Source organism: Salvelinus namaycush, chromosome 29, assembly GCF_016432855.1.
Source record: "Salvelinus namaycush isolate Seneca chromosome 29, SaNama_1.0, whole genome shotgun sequence".
NCBI classification, from domain to species: domain Eukaryota; kingdom Metazoa; phylum Chordata; class Actinopteri; order Salmoniformes; family Salmonidae; genus Salvelinus; species Salvelinus namaycush.
Window position 1 is genome coordinate 4,209,175 of NC_052335.1, and position 24,303 is coordinate 4,233,477.

The following is a 24,303-nucleotide window of genomic DNA, read 5'->3' on the forward strand; positions in this document are numbered from 1 at the left end:
ATCAGCTACTGTAGTATACGCCTGACTGGATGCATGGATAATCGCCAGGAAGTGTTTGACAGTCCCAGTTCTGGACATATGTCTGTCTGTGTCCTGCATACTGAAGAGGAAGGCTATTCAGCTGAAACGTTTGTTCATAATGTATACAGTAGGAATTGGCGTGACAAGAATGTATGCATGATAATCCCCCGGTGCAGATAAACTAAATGAAAAAAGACACGGAAATAAGTAATTCTAAGCTTACTTCTTAAGGTTCTGGGTGCACTATTATTGGTTTTATATCTCATAATCTAAACTACCAGCAGGAGGTAGAGACGTTTATAGAATTTGAATTTGAAGCAATTCTAATTATATGGTGAAACCCATGGTGTTGAACAGTTTGATGACAGCACAGCAGAAGGTCGTCTGCTGAATAGCAAATGGATGTTCAGTGGGTAGATACATCGGACCCGGCTGATCTTTACCAGGACACCTTAGGGCACACACATATATACACATGCAGGCACACACACACACACACACACACACATGCGTACGCACATACAATGGCATATAATATTATTCAACTAGATGTAATACTCTGTGACCCACAATCAGGTTACTTACAGTCACTCTGCCAACCACATTTTTTTTATCAGCTAGATCAGCCACCATAATATCCATTGGTTTATTAATTCTATTCACCATCATATCTATCTCCATATCTATATAATGTGCTCATTACAGTCGGTTCCAAACTGTTGACTCAGAAATATACATATTCTAATTCTGTGGTAGTCCCTGCAAGGGTTGGTTCCAAACGCTGACATAAGAATCTGTTCTTAACTGACTTGCCTAGTTTAAATAAAGGTTCAATTAAAAAAAAAAAAATGTAATTAAAAATTAAATGGTGGGTTGGATGGCAGCCGAGGTAGTCACTGACAGCTAGTCAATACCAATTCATCATCGGTGCTTCTGATGAATGTGAATAAGTAAATCAGGATGTTTAGTGCAGTGTAAGTGTGGGTTCTTATGGATTATTACTCTAATGAAGTGAGGGAAGGGCAAGAGGTTCCAAGCGGGCTGCGAACCCCCAGGACGTCTGGCCCAAAGAAGCTCTAACCGCAATGTTTATAAGAACATCCCCATTGGGAGAGATTGTAAGGAGCCTATCAAATAGGGTCCTTACAGTGCTCTAGTTGTCCTTACTGTACACTCCTCTTTAACTCTCGTACAGGTAATAAATTCCAGCATCATAGCATAATGATGATCAGTGTGATCTGACTAGAGTTAAACTTTGGTTAGGGTTAGGATTAGGGTTAGGGTAAGGTTTATGCTAAGGGTTAGGGTCCTCCTCTACCCCTCTTCCTACCCTTCTCTACCTCTTCACCAGGCAACAAGTTCCAGCGTCGGACCATCACCATGGTGATCAGTGTGACCTGGCTGTACTCTGGGCTGTGGGCTGTGTTCCCTCTACTGGGATGGGGTGGCTACGGACCCGGAGCCCTTCGGGGTGGCCTGCTCCGTGGACTGGGCCAGCTACCAAGACTCCCTGAACCGTTCCACCTTCATCATATCTCTGTCTATCCTCTGCACCTTCATCCCCTGCCTCGTCATCCTCTTCTCCTATTTCGGCATAGCCTGGAAACTCCACAAGGCCTACCAGGCCATCCAAAGCAGCGACTTCAACTACGGACACATCGAGAGGAAGGTCACTCTGGTGAGTATGAACGTTTATCTGTTGACTGTTTATTAACCGTTTAATTCAATCTTTTTTTTTCTTTAACGCTGGAATCCGCAGAAAGTAAAACAGTGCCACTGTTCTCCCCAGCACCCTTGTTATTGTTTGTTGGTGAAACGGAGGAGAGCAGCGTTCGGCAGCTTTATCCTGCGTGGTGTTTTACCGCTCGTGCAATGATATCCAAGGGAGAAAACGGTGTTCGCTGTTCAAAGTAACTTCTTTGTTGTTGTAATATCCCAAATGGACGTGGCCGTTTAAATACGGATTCCAGCTTTCATTAGATTAGTGAGTTTATTAATGGGTTGTTGGGATGAAGTCAATGAATCAATCATGCAAGTTGTTCAATTAATGAGAAGTGTTATTAAATTCAGCCATAAAAAAAACATGTTTATTTACTACGTATGAACCTTTGATAATCCAAATCGCAGGGCTTTTGTAACGATGTGCGCTGGAAGTCGGGAAGCAAGTTCAGGGAGGGAATCATTTAATAAATGAATGAAACATAATACAAAACACCAACAACGCACAGACGTGAAACGGACACAATGACGCCTGGGGAAGGAACCAAAGGGAGTGACATATATAGCGCAGGTAATCAAGGAGGTGATGGAGTCCAGGTGAGTGTCATTATGCGCAGATGTGCGTAACGATGGTGACAGGTGTGTGCTATAACGAGCAGCCTGGTGACCTAGAGGTCGGAGAGGGAGCACACGTGATCCAGCCGCAGGATGCTGAATGAACTGATGATTCCGGGGTTCAGGAGCGGACAGGTCGCCAGAAATCTGATGAACCGGCTGAGACCTCCCTGGTTGCCTCAGTCAAGGCACGGGAACCTGTTCACCCAACTGAGGCATGGGAGCCTATCGAGCCAGCTGAGGCATGGGAGCCTATCGAGCCAGCTGAGGCAAGGGGACCTATCGATCCCGCTGAGGTATGACAAACCCGTTGAGCCAGCTGAGGCAGGGGAACCCGTCGAGGCAACCCGACATCACCTCCAACACTCAAAAAAATAAACAGTCCCTGATGCTTCCCTTTGGTGAGGCGTCATTCTGTAACGTGTTGCGTTGGGAGTCGGGAAGCAAGTTCAGGGAGTGAATAATTTAATAAATGAGCGAAACATAATACAAAACACGAACAACGCACAGACATGAAACAGAAACAATGACGCCTGGGGAAGGAACCAAAGGGAGTGACATATATAGAGCAGTTAATCAAGGAGGTGATGGAGCCCAGGTGAGTGTCATTATGCGCAGATGCACGTAACGATGGTGACAGGTGTGCGCCATAACGAGCAGCCTGGTGACCTAGAGGCCGGAGAGGGAGCACACGTGACAGCTTTCCTATGGTGTCTGGTTTAAATCATGAAACATATATGGTTTAAACATGACAAAGTAAAGAGAAATTTATCTTCCCCTATAGCCCAATGTGCCAAACAGCAAACCTACAAGAACAACAACAGATAGATTGCACTGTTGAGTGAAGCTAAGGGCCTTGTTTGAATATTGTAAAATTGCCTCCCTCCTTCTGTTGCTCCTTGATGTAATTACCAATCTAATGTGATTTGAGATGGGAAGTGACACTGAAATTCTTCCTGTCACCTATACAAATGATTGCTTATCTCTAGGACGTGTGTGTTTGTGATTAATTGAATCTGTGGATAGTTTATATTTAGGGCCATAGCTCACACAGTGCTCCACAAGCTGCCAAGACAAATACTGTGTAAATTATAGCTGCATATAGAACAAGGATATTTAAGTTGACTATTCATATGGACATCAATGCTAGTTGTCACATTCTTCTTGTACGGCCCTTTACAACATTGTTACCATTGAAAAAGCATGTGATTTAACCATTCTTATTACCGTTAATGCTCATTTATGGAACACAGAGAGGAGAACGTTGAGAACGAGAAGAGGATTAGATGAGAAGGGAGAGAGAGAGGGAGAGAGGAGAAGAGGTGAGAGGAGACAGTGAGGGGAGAGCAGAGAAAGATTGGTTGACCAGTGTCTCTGTGTGTCCCTCTGATGAATCTGTAGTGTTTGATAGAGCATGCTGGGTCACCTCCCGGTCACCTCTCTGACACTTCACACATCTGTCTGTTCCTGTACAAATCTCTCACACATCTGTTGGTCCCACAGCAGCATGAAACTGTGTTGTGTGTGTGTGTGTGTGTGTGTGTGTGTGTGTGTGTGTGTGTGTGTGTGTGTGTGTGTGTGTGTGTGTGTGTGTGTCCACAGTGTGATTCGTATGAAGAGTGTTGCTTAGTTATTTTATTCAGTTATTTTATTCATGCAATGTGGAAGGCTTTTAAATGACAAAATGAATAATATTGCATTAAGGAAAAAAACATTTTTATTGAATTTAAAATGTTCCTTCAAGAGCAGTTGAATACATCTTTCACATTCACTTTGTTCTTTAATTCATGCCCAGTGGTTAGGCCCAGTTTAGGGGCCTAACGAGGCAAACAGACAGATATGAATGACCTATTAGAGTGAGATACATCTCTAGCTGGCGATAGCCTCACAAAACTCAGATGGAAAGTTTCATTTAGTTTATCTCTGTAATGTTGTGCATACACAGAGCAGGGTGTAGTGATACATTAACAAAGACAGATTCATACCTCTTTTTTTTCACCTTTATTTAACCAGGTAGGCTAGTTGAGAACAAGTTCTCATTTACAGCAAAGTATTTTGACACATACAACAACACAGAGTTACACATGGAATAAACAAACATACAGTCAGTCAATAATACAGTAGAAAAAGTCTATATACAGTGTGTGCAAATGAGGTAAGATAAGGGAGGTAATGTAATAAATAGGCCACGGTGGCAAAGTAATTACAATACACCCATTAAACACTGGAGTGATAGATGTGCAGAAGATGAATGTGCAAGTAGAGATACTGGGGTGCAAAGGAACAAGATAAATATATAAATACAGTATGGGGATGAGGTAGTTGGATGGGCTATTTACAGATGGTGTCACGGCTGTTGAAGGAGGAGGACCAAGGTGCAGCGTCGTGAGCGTACATTTTCTTTTATTAATAAAAATGACGCCGAACAAAACAATAAACACTACAAAAACAAACCGTGAAGCTAAAGGCTATGTGCCCTAAACAAAGTCAACCTCCCACAAACACAGGTGGGAAAAAGGGCAGCCTAAGTATGGTTCTCAATCAGAGACAACGATAGCCTCTGTCCCTGATTGAGAACCCTACCCGGCCATAACATAGAACTACAAAACATAGAACATAGAATACCCACCCCAACTCACGCCCTGACCAAACCAAAATAGAGACATAAAAAGGATCTCTAAGGTCAGGGCGTGACAGATGGGCTATGTACAGGTGCAGTGATCTGTGAGCTGCTCTCACAGCTGGTGCTTAAAGCTAGTGAGGGAGATATGAGTCTCCAGCTTCAGTGATTTTTGCAGTTCATTCCAGTCATTGGCAGCAGAGAACTGGAAGGAAAGGCGGACAAAGGAGGAATTGGCTTTGGGGGTGACCAGTGAAATATACCTGCTGGAGCGCATGCTACGAGTGGGTGCTGTTATGGTGACCAGTGAGCTGAGATAAGGTGGGGCTTTACCTAGCAAAGACTTGTAGATGACCTGGAGCCAGTGGGTTTGGCGATGAGTATGAAGCGAGGGCCAGCCAACGAGGGTGTACAGGTCGCAGTGGTGGGTAGTATATGGGGCTTTGGTGACAAAACGAATGGCACTGTGATAGACTGCATCCAATTTGTTGAGTAGCGTGTTGGAGGCTATTTTGTAAATGACATCGCCGATGTCGAGGATCGGTAGGATGGTCAGTTTTACGACGGTATGTTTGGCAGCATGAGAGAAGGATGCTTTGTTGTGAAATAGGAAGCCGATTCTAGATTTAATTTTGGATTGGAGATGCTTAATGTGAGTCTGGAAGGAGAGTTTACAGTCTCACCAGACACCTAGTTATTTGTTGTGGTCCACATATTCTAAGTCAGAACCGTCCAGAGTAGTGATGCTGGACGGGCGGGCAGGTGTGGGCAGCGATCAGTTGAAGAGCATGCATTTAGTTTTACAAGCATTCAAGAGCAGTTGGAGGCCACGGAAGGAGAGTTGTATGGCATTGAAGCTCATCTGGAGGTTAGTTGTCTGAAGAAGGGCCAGAGGTATACAGAATTTTGTCGTCTGCGTAGAGGTGGATCAGAGAATCACCAGCAGCAAGAGCGACATCATTGATGTATACAGAGAAGAGAGTCGGCCCGAGAATTGAACCCTGTGGCACCCCCATAGAGACTGCCAGAGGTCCGGACAACATGCCCTCCGATTTGACACACTGAACTCAATCAGAGAAGTAGTTGGTGAACCAGGCGAGGCAGTCATTTGAGAAACCAAGGCTGTTGAGTGTGCCAATAAGAATGTGGTGATTGACAGAGTCGAAAGCCTTGGCCAGGTCGATGAATACAGATGCACAGTAATGTCTCTTATCGATGGCGGTTATGATATCATTTAGGACCTTGAGCGTGGCTGAGGTGCACCCATGACCAGCTCTGAAACCAGATTGCATAGCGGAGAAGGTACAGTGGGATTCAAAATGGTCGATAATCTGTTTGTTAACTTGGCTTTCGAAGACCTTAGAAAGGCAGGGTAGGATAGATATAGGTCTGTAGCAGTTTGGGTCTAGAGTGTCTCCCCCTTTGAAGAGGGGGATGATTGCGGCAGCTTTCCAATCTTTGGGAATCTCAGACGATACGAAAGAGAAGTTGAACAAGCTAGTAATAGCGGTTGCAACAATTTCGGCAGATCATTTTAGAAAGAGTGGGTCCAGATTGTCTAGCCCGGCTGATTTGTAGGGGTCCAGACTTTGGAGCTCTTTCAGAACATCAGCTATCTGTATTTCGGTGAAGGAGAAATGGGGGAGGCTTGGGCGAGTTGCTGTGGGGGTTGCAGGGCAGTTGACCGGGGTAGGGGTAGCCAGGTGGAAAGCATGGCCAGCCGTAGAAAATGCTTATTGAAATTCTCATTTATAGTGGATTTATCAGTGGTGACAGTTTCCTAGCCTCAGTGCAGTGGGCAGCTGGGAGGAGGTTCTCTTATTCTCCATGGACTTTACAGTGTCCCATAACCTTTTTGAGTATGTGCTACAGGATGCAAATTTCTGTTTGAAAAAGCTAGCCTTATCTTTCCTAACTGCCTGTGTATATTGGTTCCTAACTTCCCTGAAAAGTTGCATATCACGGGGGCTATTCGATGCTAATGCAGTACGCTACAGGATGTTTTTGTGCTGGTCAAGGGCAGTCAGGTCTGGATTGAACCAAGGGTTATATCTGTTCCTGGTTCAATTCTTTTGAATTGGGCATGCTTATTTAAGATGGTGAGGAAGACACTTTTAAATAATAACCAGGCATCCTTTACTGATGGGATGAGGTCAATATCCTTCCAGGATACCCGGGCCAGGTCGATTAGAAAGGCCTGCTCACTGAAGTGTTTTAGGGAGCGTTTGACAGTAATGAGGGTTGGTCATTTGACCGCAGACCCATTACGGATGCAGGCAATGAGGCAGTGACCGCTGAGATCTTGGTTGAAAACAGCAGAGGTGTATTTGGAGGGCAAGTTGGTTAGGATGATATCTTTGAGGGTGCCTGTGTTTACGATTTGGGGTTGTACCTGGTAGGTTCATTGATCATTTGTGTGAGATTGAGGGCATCAAGCTTAGATTGTAGGATGGCTGGGGTGTTAAGCATGTCCCAGTTCAGGTCATCTAGCAGCACGAGCTCTGAAGATAGATGGGCGGCAATCAATTCACATATGGTGTCCAGGGCACAGCTGGGGGCAGAGGGTGGTCTATAGCAAGCGGCAACGTTGAGAGACTTGTTTCTGGAAAGGTGGATTTTTAAAAGTAGAAGCTCAAATTGTTTGGGTACAGACCTGGATAGTAAGACAGAACTCTGCAGGCTATCTCTGCAGTAGATTGCAACTCTGCCCCCTTTGGCAGTTCTATCTTGTCGGAAAATGTTATAGTTAGGGATGTACATTTCTGGGTTTTTGGTGGTCTTCCTAAGCCAGGATTCAGACACGGCTAGGACATCCGGGTTGGCAGAGCAGTGAATAAAACAAACTTAGGGAGGAGGCTTCTAATGTGCAAGGTGTTCTACATTGGACGGACAAAGAGACGCCTTCAAGACCGCTTAGCGGAACACAGGTATGCCATACGGGTAGGCAATGAAGACTACCCCATGGCAAGGCACTACAAGTCCTTACACCATGGCAACCCTGCCTCCCTACAAGCTATGGGTATTGATCATATTCCGGCCTCTATTAGAAAAGGGGACCGTCTTAAACAGTTAAACCAAAGGGAAAGTTTTGGGATTTACAAACTACAGGCCACTAAATACCCTGGTTTAAATGAAGATATGGATTTCTCACCCTTCCTGTAGGGTCGTCATAGGTCCATTTGCTGTCATCTAGTGGACATTTTGCTAATTTGCCCTCAGCTATGTTTAGACTGTTGTTGTTCATGTTTTGCTGTGTTCTAGTGTACTATGGAATATATTGCTTTCTTATTCTTGACACTTCTCCCAGTCATATTTAAGGTTAGAACTACCTTTCTAAGTGTTCTGATACTTCTAGCTTGGAGTTGTATTTTTATGATAACATAGCTACAGTATTTCACCTTTTAATGTGTATAGTATTGCTTACTAGGTGTGTCTCATCAATTTTGTAACCACTCCCTCTTCCAATTAGGGCTAATTGGAAAAGCTGTTCAAAAGAGGACATTGTATTCTTTTTTTTGTACTCCCTGACGAAGGCCATGCAGCCGAAACGCGCCGGTTTAAAAAAAAATGTTGTTTCTATTGAACATGCCATACTAATAAAGGCATTTTAATGAATTATATGAAGAGTGCCTTGGTCCTCCTTTCTTTTTGATGTCTCTGCAGTAGATTGCAACTCTGCCCCCTTTGGCAGTTCTATCTTGTCGGAAAATGTTATAGTTAGGGATGGAAATTTCAGGGGTTTTGGTGGTCTTCCTAAGCCATGATTCAGACACGGCTAGGGCATCCGGGTTGGCAGAGCAGTGAATAAAACAAACTTAGGGAGGAGGCTTCTAATGTTAACATGCATGAAACCAAGGCTTTTACGGTTACAGAAGTCAACAAATGAGAGCACCTGGTGTATAGGAGTGGAGCTAGGCACTGCAGGGCCTGGATTAACCTCTACATCACCAGAGGAACAGAGGAGGAGTAGGATAAGGGTACGGCTAAAGGCTATAAGCACTGGTCGTCTAGTACGTTCGGAAGAGAGAGTAAAAGGAGCAGGTTTCTGGGCGCGATAGAATAGATTCAAGGCATAATGTACAGACAAAGGTATGGTAAGATGTGAATACATTGGTGGTAAACCTAGGCATTGAGTGATGATGAGAGAGATATTATCTCTAGAAATTTAAACCAGCTGATGTCACCGCATGTGTGGGAGGTGGAACTAAAGGGTTGGCTAAGGCATATTGAGCAGGGCTAGAGGCTCTACAGTGAAATAAGACAATCATCACTAACCAGAACAGCAATGGACAAGGCATATTGACATTAGGGAGAGGCATGATTTATCATGATTTATCCACTCGCTAGCTATCCCACCTGGAGAGATATTACTTTGTTTTTGCGCTGTTTGTTTACAAGGGATGAATTATACAATTCTGGTTCGATATCAAAACAGTACCAGTTTTGATGACATTTTGGAAAATTATATTTATCCGGGCAAAACCCTATTTCACGCTGGTTCCACTACTTAGGGTCTTTCAGACATGGGGCTCAAGCAAAGCTCATGAGTGACTGTGACAAAGCGTACAAGTCTAGATCGCGAGAAACGCTTCAGTCCCTGTCAAATTTGGCTACCTCAGGTTAAGATGTTTGACATGGCTGTAAACATAGTCTATGTTATGTTTTTGACAGACAAACGCCTCCCCTCTCCTTTTCTCTCCTCCCCTCTCCCTTATCTCCTCCCCCTCTCCTCTTCACCCTAGATGGTGGTGTTGATCAGCTCTGGGTTCATCGTAGCCTGGTCTCCCTACGTGGTGCTCAGCTTTTGGAGTATGTTCCACACCAAGGGGAAGGACAGCCTGGCCACCGTGGTCTCCCTGCTGCCCTGCCTGTTCGCGAAAGGCTCCACGGCCTACAACCCTTTCATCTACTACATCTTCAGACGCTCCTTGAGACGCGAGCTCCGCCAGCTCCAGGTCCTGATCTGCTGCTCTGTCCAACCAGACTCACCTTCGTGTAGGGAGACAGGAGAGGAGGGCAGGCAGAGTGTAAGGTCTGACCTACTACAGAGCCTTCCGGATAATAAGAATAGAGCTCCCTTGGTGGGGAAGTTGGGAACTGCGGGTCTGGAAAGAGTCTGAGAAAGAGCTCACAAGCTCCTGTTAAAAAAAGTATTGGAACACGGTCCGTTTGAACATTGGTCCGTACCCATCAAAGGGTTAAGACTGTGTGTGTGCGTGTGCGTTAAAGGGTCACAAATGGATGGGGTGTGAGTTAATCAACTGTGTTTCTTCACTGTCATTCTAGCACACACTACTAGGTCATCGCCTCGTCCTCGCCACATCACTAACAAAGTAGCACTTTACTTGAAGTCAACAGACAAAAATGTATTATGATGCAGTCATAAGACACATCACACATTATAATCATTGTAATAAGACATTATATGGGCTCATACACGTTTATAAAAAGTTGTAAAGCATTGTGTTTTTTGGCTTGAAGTTAAAGGAACATCATGTAGAATGAAGCCCCCTAATGGAAACTAGGTGAATTGCAACAACATTTGCACTGCTACAACACTTGCGATGTAGAATTTGAGCAACCAGGAAATAGCAAGTCAATTTCTGAGTCTTTTTTACTTTCAGTTTTGCACACCATTTCTGCCATTGTTCATTGTGCTTGTGAGGAGATAACCATGCCTCTGAGTGACTCCGATGGAAGAGAGGGAGGGTCCAGCCTTCCAATTTGACAACAAGAGACAGACCAGCTTTTGTTGTCAAATAGGCGGGCTGCACCATCATCATGTAACTTTGTGTGGGCCCCAATTTATTTATTTTTGAACAAAGATTGTGAAACATTACACTATTACCGCAGATATATTAAGGACATTTTCTGAAAAGAAAATGCAAAAATATTACATAATGCCCCATTAAGTGTTATTGTACAGTTCACTTTATTGTTGTTGTGAGGTACTGTAGCATTGAACTTAAACTTCACAATGGTCACTATGGCCATTCACAATGGTCACTATGAGCATTTACAACGGTCTCTATGGCCATAGTTCTAGCCATAGAGACGACACACTAATAGGACGCCCACAGGCCTCACAAGACTCGTCTGAAGGTCACCCGGTAACAGTTAAAAACATTTATGGAAGTATATATGGAGACTGTTTAGTGCCAGAAATAAGGGGTTAAATACATAAACAAAATGTTTCCTGATCTTTCTTATACATGATCTCTCTTTCTTATATGTGTATTCATTAATGAACTTATTGTATAAGGAATTCTGCCTACAGCTCCACTGCTCAGACGTCAGAAAATATTGATGTTTTATTTCAAAAGCAGAGGAGCAAACCGCTTACTGCTGGCCGCTTTCAACTTCGATTTTTAGTGAAGATGTGTATTCAACAACAAGGTTTCAACTGCATGGTCTTCATATGTTTAGCTGGTTTGCTTTCTGCGCTCTGTTTCAGACTGCTTCTCTGACTGCCCATTCTCATAGTGTTTCTTCTATATTAGTGGAGGCTGGTGGGAGGAGCTATATGAGGACAGGCTCATTGTAATGGCTAAAATATAATAAATGGAACGGAGTCAAACATGGTTGCCGTACATTTGATGTGTTTGATACCGTTCCATAAATTCCATTCCAGCCATTACTATCAGGCCATCCTCCTATAGCTCCTCTCTCCAGCCTCCACTGCTCTATATTACAGATACTGTAGACCTGTCCAGAAATAACCCTTAGCTCTTATCCCCTAGGTCAGGGGTCTCCATCCGTTTCTAGCATGAAAGCAACTTTTAATGCTTTCAAATAGGCAGGCACATTCTTCTCTTCTCTGGGTCCTTAGTGTTAGAAAAAGTAGTGCACTATGTTTTCTGTCAACATACCTGGTAAAATAATGGTTATTATAAACTGGCTGGTTTGAGCCCTGAATGCTGATTGGCTGACAGCCGTGGTATATCAGACCGTATACCACAGGTATGACAAAACACTCTGAAAGGCAAGTTTTGCCATAATGTTTCATTCCAATCTGTTAAAAATCAAGCTACAAAAGTCCTTAAGGGCTAGGTGTTGTTTCTGGATGGGGTTTGAGTGTGGCTAAGTGGGGATGGACAGAGAGAAAGAGAGGGATGTTGAGCTTTATGTTGTTGAGAGCCGAGACATGAGCAAGTCAATGGCAATCACCGGATATATAATCAGTCTCCATAGCACTCAACTCTTATTCCAATAAACCGGTTCAAAGCTCCGGCAGATGATAAAAAAAATAAAAAAAGATAGACAATACAAAAGCTTGAACATAAGGCAAAAGGACATCTGACCAAATACATACAGTAACATAGCCAGCAACGGTCCACTATGTATTGTCTAACATGTCTGATCTGTCCTGCTTGAGCAAATCTCTGACCTCCCATTATCAGTTAGAATCCCTAACTTGAGAAGTGAGAATCAGGCAAATCTCTAACCCATTGTGACATAGTAAGTGATTTACGTATGGGGTCAAAGCTGCTCTTAGGACTTCCAAGTCAGAATTTGTTCCGGTGTCAATGTATTAAATTTAGTCGTTACCATTTGTCTGAGGGCGAGTTCTGGGGTTAAAGGGTCTGACATGTTTCTCATTTTCACACGGAACAAGGAAGAGAGAAAGTACAAATTATTGTGAGAGAAATGACCTAATATGCCAAATGACTATCCCATTGCCAGGTTGTTATTGTAAAAGAGAATGTGTTCTCAACTTCTCTATAACCTACCTGGATAAATAAAGGTAATACGGTACTGTATCTTCACGATACTATGCGCAAAGTAACTTTGAAGTTAGCCAGCAGTAAAAACCCAAATCAATAAGTAATCAAGATAGGTTTTGTTAAAGTTAATGATCTTATTGATCAGATTCAATATCTCATCTGAACCATGGAAAACCTTAAGCTGTTATAGCAAACAAATCATTTTTATTGATTCAGTGACTTTAGATAACATACAGTATGGATCACTTCAAAAAGTCATTACGAATATTTCCACATCTCCTTGTTCTACCACCTTGTTCTGCACATTCTGTGCAGATTTCACACTATTATATTTTCAGTTTTCACAAACATCTGCCTATATCAATTGTAATTTTTTAAACCTTTATTTAACTAGGCAAGTCAGTTAAGAACAAAAACTTATTTTCAATGACGGCCTAGGAACAGTGGGTTAACTGCCTTGTTCAGGGGCTGAACGACAGATTTCTACCTTGTCAGCTCGGGGATTCGATCTTGCAACCTTTCGGTTACAAGTCCAACGCTCTAACCACTAGGCTACCTGCTGCCCCATATCAGTGTTGCACAATCTATTCATAGGGGAGTGCTCAGAAAGAACACATTTTGTTCAAACCCAGCACTTACTGTACACAACCAATCACCAAGCCCTTGATTAGATGAATAGGGGTGTCCTCCAGAATTGGATTGAGAAACGCAGATGAAGACAGACTAACAGATCTGTAGACTAAACTGTATATTATTGGTTGTGGTTTTGGCAAAATTCACACAGTCATTATGAATATAGTCATGTCACAACCTCATTGCGCTATTCTATCATCCTGTGCAGATATCACACGCCTATGTTTGCCACTTCTTCACTTCTTCCCATCTACATGGCCTGGCGGATCTTGTCCAGGCTCTTCTCAATGTTGTCTATCACCTCTACTGCAGCCTGAGGGATTCTCGTCCCGGGGCCGAAGATACAGCACACACCACTCTGGTACAGGAACTCATAGTCCTGTAGAGAAACATACAGCATGGAGTTATATACTGTAAAATATACAGCACACACCTCTCTGGTACAGAAACTCATAGTCCTGCAACATACAGTGTTACAGACACACACATTCTCAGACCAAAATGGAATGAGGAATAAAGTGCATGTTCTTTATTAACAGACCATGCAGAGACAGTAAAACCTTTACTAGAACCATTATCTCCCTTAATACCAGCGTATAACCAATGTGTGAGTCAGCGGATGCTCTTCATAGGAAGAAGTGGAAGACCATTCTACTCTGTGAATTTCATAAAAATACTAAATATATTCACTGATTAAAACACACTGTTTTGAAATGAAGGTCAATAGTAGCCCCAACAGGGTAGCACCATTGCTTAGCCAGAGGACAGCTAAACTATATATACAAAAGTATGTGGACACCCCTTCAAATTAGTGGATTCAGCTATTTTAGCCACACCTGTTGCTGATTGATGTATAAAATCGAGCACACAGCCATGCAAACTCCATAGACGAACATTGGCAGGAGAATGGTGTTGTGTCTTTGACTGTGATTCACTGTTATTTTACCAAATAATTACATACCACGTTAAATTATTACGCGATTAAATTACTCATGTAACAATTAAGTTGTAATCTGGGGCACCACGGAAAAAGTTATTTAACGAGTTACTATCTCCCGCCTAAACTCTAAAGATATAAATATCTCTTACATCAGTCACAGTCAAGTCATTAATTATTATTTACCTTCTATCAGTCTCACTCTGAATGTCGCAAAATCCTTGGATATCTGCACAAACCCTAGCATAAATGATGAATCAGCGATATATGAATTGGCTTAAATATTTATTTACTAACTAACTAAATAATCACACAGAATTACATAAACACACAAACAGAATATTTTACACATTGATTACTACATAATGCAATGAAAAGTCCCGAGTGGACTAAACCTGATATGACAGCTTGGCAGATAAAGAGCGGGAAAGACAGAATGGAACCACTACATACATACAGCTGAGATCTATGCTCATGGAAATGCGAATACTTTGCACATGAACGGCCGCTCATTCAAAATAATTAAATGTACATATTTACATGTGTACAGTTGAAGTCGGAAGTTTACATACACCTTAGCCAAATACATTTAAACTCTGTTTTTCACAATTCCTGACATTTAATCCTGGTAAAAATTCCCTGTCCTAGGTCACTTAGGATCACCACTTTATTTAAAACATGTGAAATAATTTTAGAGAGAATGATTTATTTCAGCTTTAATTTCTTTCATCACATTCCCAGTGGGTCAGAAGTTTACATACACTCAATTAGTATTTGGTAGCATTGCCTTTACATTGTTTAACTTGGGTCAAACGTTTCGGGTAGCCTTCCACAAGCTTCCCACAATAAGTTGGGTGAATTTTGGCCCATTCCTCCTGACAGAGCTGGTGTAACTGAGTCAGGTTTGTAGGCCTCCTTGCTCGCACACGCTTCTTCAGTTCTGCCCACAAATGTTCTATAGGATTGAGGTCAGCTCTTTGTGATGGCCACTCCAATACCTTGACTTTGTTGTCCTTAAGCCATTTTTCCACAACTTTGGAAGTATGCTTGGGGTCATTGTCCATTTGGAAGACCCATTTGCGTCCAAGCTTTAACTTCCTGACTGATGTCTTGAGATGTTGCTTCAATATATCCACATACTTTTCCCTTCCTCATGATGCCATCTGTTTTGTGAAGTGCACCAGTCCCTCCTGCAGCAAAGCACCCCCACAACATGATGCTGCCACCCCCGTGCTTCACGGTTGGGATGGTGTTCTTCGGCTTGCAAGCCTCCCCCTTTATCCTCCAAACATAACGATGGTCATGATGGCCAAACAGTTCTATTTTTGTTTCATCAGACCAGAGGATATTTCTCCAAAAAGTACGATCTTTGTCCCCATGTGCAGTTGCAAGCCGTAGTCTGGCTTTTTTATGGTGGTTTTGGAGCAGTGGCTTCTTCCTTGCTGAGCGGCCTTTCAGGTTATGTCGATATAGGACTCGTTTTACTGTGGATATAGATATTTTGTACCTGTTTCCTCCAGCATCTTCACAAGGTCCTTTGCTGTTGTTCTTGGATTGATTTGCACTTTTCGCACCAAAGCACGTTCATCTCTAGGAGACAGAATGCGTCTCCTTCCTGAGCAGTATGATGGCTGCGTGGTCCCATGGTGTTTATACTTGCGTACAACTGTTTGTACAGATGAACGTGGTACCTTCAGGCGTTTGGAAATTGCTCGCAAGGATAAACCAGACTTGTGGAGGTCTCCAATTGTTTTCAGAGGTCTTGGCTGATTTCTTTAGATTTTCCCATTATGTCAAGCAAAGAGGCACTAAGTTTGAAGGTAGGCCTTGAAATACATCCACAGGTACACCTCCAATTGACTGAGGCTAATTGACATCATCATCATATCAGAAGCTTCTAAAGCCATGACATAATTTTCTGGAATTTTCCAAGCTGTTTAAAGGCACAGTCAACTTAGTGTATGTAAACTTCTGACCCACTGGAATTGTGATACAGTGAATTATAAGTGAAATAATTTGTCTAAGCAATTGTTTGAAAAATGACTTGTGTCATGCACAAAGTAGATGTCCTCACCGACTTGCCAAATCTATAGACATTTGTGGACAAATCTATAGACAAATCTATCCACAAGACATTTGTGGAGTGGTTGAAAAACAAGTTTTAATGACTCCAACCTAAGTGTTTGTAAACTTCCGACTTCAACTGTATGTCCTTGCTGTCTCCCCGTCTGGGGAGTAATTCGACAGAAAGTCTCTGGTTTGTCCACCAGAGATCAAAGTCTTTCGTAGTTGTAGCCCTGTTATAATGGACATGTCAGACGTACCAATGGCCGTTTGATAGGGAAATGTTCTTTAGAATGGATCTTTCAGAGTACCACCTGGTGGTTCTCGGTCGAGGTTACTAGACTAAAGTACTTAAACAGCTGCAGACTGAATGTTCCTGTGTAGTCTTCATCTTCTTCACCCGAGAAAGTTTCAGTGTCTAGCCATTCAGTACCTTTCAGCTCACGCTTTTTGTCTCGCTGGCCTCAGTGGTAACCATTTCAGCGTGGGGATGCACGTCCTCACCTTCTCTGGTCTTTAGTTTTATAGATTTCTTAACCATTCGTGACGTCCGGTTCACACCGCATGCTTGGTCTCTAGAGATTAAAATTTCTTAACCATTTCAACATGTAGCCACAGCTCCATGCTTTCTGGTCTAATGTAAATTAGTCCTATTTAAGCACTCAGTGGAAAAAGGGCGTTCCCTCCTTTTGTCATAATGTCTGTGCCCACAATGGGTGTGGCCACTGACTTGGCAAAAGTCTTATATGAAAAACAATCCTCTCATTTAGAAGGCTAACATCACATTTCATCTTCTCACAAATACTTTCATATTTAATCATATAAGTTCCCCAACATTTGGATGTGAACCTGACGACTGGGAAATATACACATTCAGAGATACAGTTATGTTGTTATACGGTCCTTAGTTACATCACAAATTAGTAACAAATTCGACAGGATTGTTTTTTTAAGTACCCACAGACCATTCCAACTGTTTGGATTACAGAAATATTGTTTCATTATTCAACCTTTTGATGTCCCAGTACTACAAAATCTCTCTCTGTCTGGGATTTTTCACTTCCCTTTCATTATGTGTGAGAGAGAGTTCCTGCCGGTATTTACAACTGTTCATAAAACTGGTGGGGGGGAGAGAGGGGGGGGAATCTGGCGCCTATGACCCTCACCCAAAAGGGCAAGTCATGACAATGGCCTTACTGAAGAGCTCAGTGACTTTCAAAGTGGCACCATCATATGATGGCACCTTTCCAACAAGTCAATTCGTCAAATTTCTGCCTTGCTAGAGCTTCCCCGGTCAACTAAGTGCTGTTATTGTGAAGTGGAAACATCTAGGAGCAACAACGGCTCAGCCGCAAAGCGATAGGCCACACAAGCTCACAGAATGGGACCGCCGAGTGCTGAAACCCGTAAAAATCGTCTGTCCTCGGTTGCAACACTCACTACCAAGTTCCAAACTGCCTTTGGAAGCAACGTCAGCACAATAAATGTTTGTCAGGAGCTTCATTAAATGGTTTTCCATGGTCGAGCAGCCGCACACAAGCCTAAGATCACCATGCGCAATGCCAAGTGTCAGCTGGAGTGGTGTAAAGCTCGCCACAATTGGAGTCTGGAGCAGTGGAAATGCGTTCTCTGGAGTATTGAATCACGCTTCACCATCTGCCAGTCTGGCGGACGAATCTGGGTTTGGCGGGTACCAGGAGAACACTACCTGCCTGAATGCATATTACCAAATGTAAAGTTTGGTGGAGGAGGAATAATTGTCTGGGGCTGGTTTTCATGGTTCGGGCTAGGCCCCTTAGATCCAGTGAAGGGAAATCTTAACGCTACAGCATTCAATGACATTCTAGACGATTCTGTGTTTCCAACTTTGTGGAAACGGTTTGGGGAAGGCTGTTTCCTGTTTCAGCATGACAATGCCCCCATGCACAAAGCGACGTCCATACAGAAATGGTTTGTCAAGATTGGTGTGGAAGAACTTGACTGGCCTGCACAGAGCCCTGACCTCAAACCCATCGTACACCTTTGGGATGAATTGAAACGCCAACTGTGAGCCAGGCCTAATCGCCCAAAATCAGTGCCCGACCTCACTAATGCTCTTGTGCCTGAATTCTCTGCAAGTCTCTGCAGCAATGTTCCAACATCTAGTAGAAATCCTTCCCAGGAGAGTGGATGCTGTTATACCTTTCACTTACTTAGCCAATGCAGCTAATTAAGCCTACTCAACAACCTGACTGAAACAGAGAGGCATGGTATTTATGTTAGCCAGCTGGCTAAGGCTATCCAACACTTCATCTGTTCCAAGTCAAGGTAAGCTTTCGGTTTTATGAATGTATTGCCTGCTAAACTGCTTGCTGTACACTGTACTGCATGATTGTACACAAGGTTTGGATTGTGGGTTTACTAACGTGTTAATTTTAGTTTGTTGACATAATGTTAATATGGTGACAACAATGTAGGCTGTGTAGCGGTTAGGGGTTATGGTATGAAGATTTGGCTTGGAGAGGTTTTTGCACCTGGTAACAGACACCTGTTGTGTTGTGCACTGAAGTCCACAAGCAAAGGGAAAATGTAAGAGGAGGAGAGCACGTAGATGATAGAAGGAATTATACAACGAGTAAAGTGATGATGCTTTATGTGGTTGCTATGAAAGTGTGTGCAGGACTAATTATTTCACCCCAGATGAGATTGATGCAGGCAAGATTGTGCAAGGCGATATTGAATGTGTCACTGTCTTTCACTTTGATTACCACAATTTGTCTCTAGACCTGTGCACCTATATTACAAATGTTATTTTCTAGGCTAGGTTGTAGCAACCTCATTATGGGTATAAGGCAAATTAGAGTATCATGTACACCTATCAAATCACCGTCCCTAATCTCTAATGGCACCAACCACCACTGGTGTGAATGGACCCTGAGAAACCTGCATATTTTGATATCTATATAGCAGAGCTATTATACTGTAGCATTGGGTCGAAGCCGAAGAAAAGCGCTTTATGAATAAAATATTCACTATGATTACCACTATCTGTACATGAAGGACAGAGGGCAAGGCGAATGCGATCACGTCACTGTCGTGTCTAGGAATGTTAGCGGCAGTTCTCATGGTATTGTATTCGCTATGATACAATCTTGTGTGTTCAACATGGGCCTCTGATCCTGGCTGTTTTATGTTTGTTGTTGTTGGCTCTATAATCGGCTGCTGTTTATTTGTGTGAACACAGGAACATGGTTTCATAAATGAGACTTCTCTCTGAATACATAAACTATTGGTTTCATCTCTCTCACAGGACACCAGTAGCTATTACTAGGGCTCTGTGTGTGTGTGTGTGTGTGTGTGTGTGTGTGTGTGTGTGTGTGTGTGTGTGTGTGTGTGTGTGTGTGAGCATCAAGTGGCAGAGCTATGGATTTTGATGTCAATTCCTATTTGCACTGCTTTGACTTTTCCAATTCACACCCACTCCGAGCGGCACCTCCATCCCACAATACACTATAACGGCATCCATTGGTCCCCTGCAGAAGGCAACTGATGTGTTATACTACCAAGACACAAGCACGCGCATTTGTGTGTATATTAAGACGGGAATCAGAAATAGTAATCAGGCAGCCTGATTGTGTTTACCTCAACTAACTCAATGTTTTCTCGCTCTCCAGGCCTAGCAGTAATTAAACCATCTCATAGGTTCCATGTGTGCACCACTCCCTACGTGTGTTTTGGTCACCCTTTTGAACAACAAACAATAATCTGGTTAGCCGACCCATGGGAGGCAGGACGGCGCTGGCCCTGGATGCCGCTAAGTTTGCCGTCTCCTGGGCACATGTACATACAACACAGTCCTCATACACAGATTTATCACATAAATGCACAACTTTAAATCAGGTTACAGACCAGGTAACTAGGCCTAGGACCCCTAGACTTAGCGAGAGTACATATTAGCAGGCTAGTTAATCGGTTTTGTAACACTAGCCTTCGTGTTCTAATATTGTCGATGGTTCACCACTGTGAGACCGTGGGTCGTGGACAAACGTGCTCCTATCTGGGGGGGTTGCAGGGATGATCTCGTCTGTCTTTAGAACAATGTCTCTTTATCATTCTCCACAAGATGGCTGTACACCGTCCTGGGACTCTAAGAACAGAGTGATATCTGTAGTGTTTAACCTAGCAGGCTACGGGTTATTCTACTGTTTGGTGAAGCAGAGAGACTAAACTGGTCTTCTTTATTTTCCTATTTGATGAGAGAAACTGCTGGCAGCAAGTGTTGGTGTCATTTGCACTATTATTGTTTAATATTCTGCAGAGAGAAAGGAGAACGAGGGTGGATTGTTGTATATGTATATTTCTTGTTTTAATTATGAGAGCTTGAGTGAGTAACCTTGGAGGGAGATCATTATTTGGTATCAGAAAGAGAAAGACTGACAGAGACTCAGGACATTCATAGGGTTCATCTCCCTACAAGTCAAAGGTTACAGTGTACATGAGGTGGGATGACCCCTCCACAGATGACTAGGATGTCAGGGCGGTTGAGGTTGGGTTAGAGGTCACAGGTTACCTGAGGTGGGATGACCCCTCCACAGATGACCAGGATGTCAGGGCAGTTGAGGTTGGGTTAGGGTTAGAGGTCACAGGTTACCTGAGGTGGGATGACCCCTCCACAGATGACCAGGATGTCACGGCGGTTGAGGTTGGGTTAGAGGTCACAGGTTACCTGAGGTGGGATGACCCCTCCACAGATGACCAGGATGTCAGGGCGGTTGAGGTTGGGTTAGGTATAGAGGTCACAGGTTACCTGAGGTGGGATGACGCCTCCACAGATGACCAGGATGTCAGGGCGGTTGAGGTTGCGAAGCTCCTTGATAAGCTCTGGGACCAGGGTCTTGTGTCCTGCGGCCAGCGTGCTGATCCCAACACAGTGGACGTCTGCATCTACCGCCTGCTGGGCCACCTCCAGGGGGGTCTATAGAGGAGAGAAAGTAGTATTAAAAAACAGTAGTCATCGTCACGTTAGTAGTCGAACCACTGCCAATGATGTGGAAAGTCTATATGGTGGTCCTCCTATACTGTACGTCTCAATAAGATCGGATTTATTACTTCTAAATCATGTGTTATATTTTAAGGCTGAGACTGCCCCAAGGCACGTTCAACAAGCAATACATTTGCGAACGCGTGCGGCGAACTGGGTTTGTTTCAAACAAAGTTTGTTGAACGTTTTTTTTTCACACAAACATTCCATTCTGTTAGTTTTAGCTACTCTTGCTGATAACACGATGTAATGACCACGTCAAATGTTGGTTTTACCTGTGGCTTTCTGACTTTTTAGATGCTGGTCCCGATGTCATGGAGTGGCTACAGATTTTAGTGGGTGCAGAGTCGAGGGTTATGTGGAGGAAGTCGTCCCTCGCTACAACGACTTCGCCTTTCGGTGTCATTTTCGGTTGAACCCCAAAAAACGTTTTGGTAATTTGGATGTCTAGACGGCCTGTGTTTTGGTCAAAGTAGCCTAAATAAAGTGTCACTAAACTCCCCAATGATGTAGCTAGTCATCTATCTATCGTATAAGGAAGCACGAACGCACACCCAGTCGCCGAGTTAGTTGACCAACCAGACAGCTAGGTGGGTGGGGTGTACAGTCAACCAACCAGACATAAGTCCTTTATAATCAACCAAATGTTATTTATGTACGTTATAAGTATATTATTTATGGCCCCTTTAGAGCAAATAATTCAAATGAAAAAATACAATGTGGCCTACATTGTGAACAGTAAGCCTATAATGAATAATACACAATTGTATCGTTGCTAATTGCCTCTGGCTTACAGTGATGAAGGACAAAACATTAAGGTGACAAAATCCAACCCACATTCCCAACAGGGGGCACTCCGAACACCGGGTCGCCTACATAAACCGGAAAGGTCAACCCAGGTTCCAGCTGCAAGCTGTGTGCGACAGCAAAGTTTGTTTCATGCATGTCTACGCGGGCAATGCTGGATCTGTGTATGATGCACGCGTGTACAGAACCAGCAACCCTAAGGCTCACCTCGATGCCTACCCTTTGCCAGAGCAGTACCACCTCATGGGGGTAGCCTGCCTATCCCATAAGCCTGGATCTTATTGTCCCATTCAGGGACAAGCACAACAGATTCAACCAGATCCACAGACGTCCTTTGGGCTGTTAAAGTGCCAATGGAGGTGGCTCCAACATCTGGAGTGCTGCTGCTGGAGAAGAGCTAGAAGCCATCGCCAGTGCCTGTGTCCTCCACAACATGGTCCTCATCCATGAAGGCATCACAGAGGACTTGGATGAGGACCATGTTGTGGGACATAACATCGAGCTAGTCCCTGATCCTGCAGATAATAGAGTGGCCCCACGTAACCAGGCTGTCGAGAAGAGGGACAACATAATGTGCCTGCTCTAAAAAATGTAATACTTATTGTTGCACAATGGAGAAAATTGTTCTGGTGTCCATTTTTTAGGAAATAGCATTTTCAATGATTGAGATCCATGACATAGAATGTAATAGAATAGAATAACATTCTTTTTCCAGAAGGAACTTCAGTTTGCAGAGAGAACAAAAAGGACTAACAAGGAAAAACAAAATATTAGTTTTTTAGATTGCATACATAAATAACACAAAACATTCCAAAAATCTATTCCATTGACTATAACATTGAGAAACATTTTTTTTTAATTATTTGATTTACTTAAATAATAATAACTGCTTATTCCAAAACTAATTTACTTCAATTACAATCACTGTTCATTCAAAAAGTGATTTACTTCAATTAACAATCACTGTTCAGTAATACGCTGCAAAGCAGCAGTGAACTTTTCCGAGAGAGAGTTCATGTCTTGCTGAATCTGGACTTAATGTCTTTGCAGGCTGAGCATTTCATACATTTTTGTATCCATGTCTGCGGTCAACCTTTTAGGTTCTCGTGGCTGTGTGTGGGTGTCAGTGTGAGGAGAGGGAAGGGTTGGGTGCTCTACGTGTTCGTGGCTGTCAGTGTGAGGAGGGGGAAGGGTTGGGTGCTCTACGTGTTCGTGGCTGTCAGTGTGAGGAGAGGGAAGGGTTGGGTGCTCTACGTGTTCGTGGCTGTGTGTGGGTGTCAGTGTGAGGAGAGGGAAGGGTTGGGTGCTCTACGTGTTTGTGGCTGTGTGTGGGTGTCAGTGTGAGGAGGGGGAAGGGTTGGGTGCTCTACGTGTTCGTGGCTGTCAGTGTGAGGAGAGGGAAGGGTTGGGTGCTCTACGTGTTCGTGGCTGTGTGTGGGTGTCAGTGTGAGGAGAGGGAAGGGTTGGGTGCTCTACGTGTTCGTGGCTGTGTGTGGATGTCAGTGTGAGGAGAGGGAAGGGTTGGGTGTTCTACGTGTTCGTGGCTGTGTGTGGGTGTCAGTGTGAGGAGAGGGAAGGGTTGGGTGCTCTACGTGTTCGTGGCTGTGTGTGGGTGTCAGTGTGAGGAGGGGGAAGGGTTGGGTGCTCTACGTGTTCGTGGCTGTGTGTGGGTGTCAGTGTGAGGAGAGGGAAGGGTTGGGTGCTCTACGTGTTCGTGGCTGTGTGTGGGTGTCAGTGTGAGGAGAGGGAAGGGTTGGGTGCTCTACGTGTTCGTGGCTGTCAGTGTGAGGAGGGGGAAGGGTTGGGTGCTCTACGTGTTCGTGGCTGTGTGTGGGTGTCAGTGTGAGGAGAGGGAAGGGTTGGGTGCTCTACGTGTCCGTGGCTGTGTGTGGGTGTCAGTGTGAGGAGGGGGAAGGGTTGGGTGCTCTACGTGTTCGTGGCTGTGTGTGGGTGTCAGTGTGAGGAGGGGGAAGGGTTGGGTGCTCTACGTGTTCGTGGCTGTGTGTGGGTGTCAGTGTGAGGAGGGGGAAGGGTTGGGTGCTGTACGTGTTCGTGGCTGTGTGTGGGTGTCAGTGTGAGGAGAGGGAAGGGTTGGGTGCTCTACGTGTTCGTGGCTGTGTGTGGGTGTCAGTGTGAGGAGAGG

The 24,303-nt window shown here is 43.9% G+C and overlaps 1 protein-coding gene and 1 pseudogene across 1 annotated transcript in view; one reads left to right on the forward strand and one right to left on the reverse strand.

The window, feature by feature from the left end:
* The window catches only part of LOC120023929, a 36,179-nt pseudogene extending 26,084 nt beyond the window's left edge, over window positions 1–10,095 (forward strand).
* A 2,791-nt stretch (window positions 10,096–12,886) lies between these two features.
* Window positions 12,887–24,303, reverse strand: part of LOC120024065 (methylmalonyl-CoA mutase, mitochondrial-like) — a 48,715-nt gene continuing 37,298 nt past the window's right edge. Inside the window, exons 12-13 of the mRNA XM_038968175.1 lie at window positions 21,120–21,287; window positions 12,887–13,711 (exon numbers count right to left, since the gene is read on the reverse strand). Coding sequence (XP_038824103.1) covers window positions 13,583–13,711; window positions 21,120–21,287 — 297 coding nt within the window. The 3' untranslated portion in view covers window positions 12,887–13,582. The remainder of the gene's footprint in view (window positions 13,712–21,119; window positions 21,288–24,303) is intronic.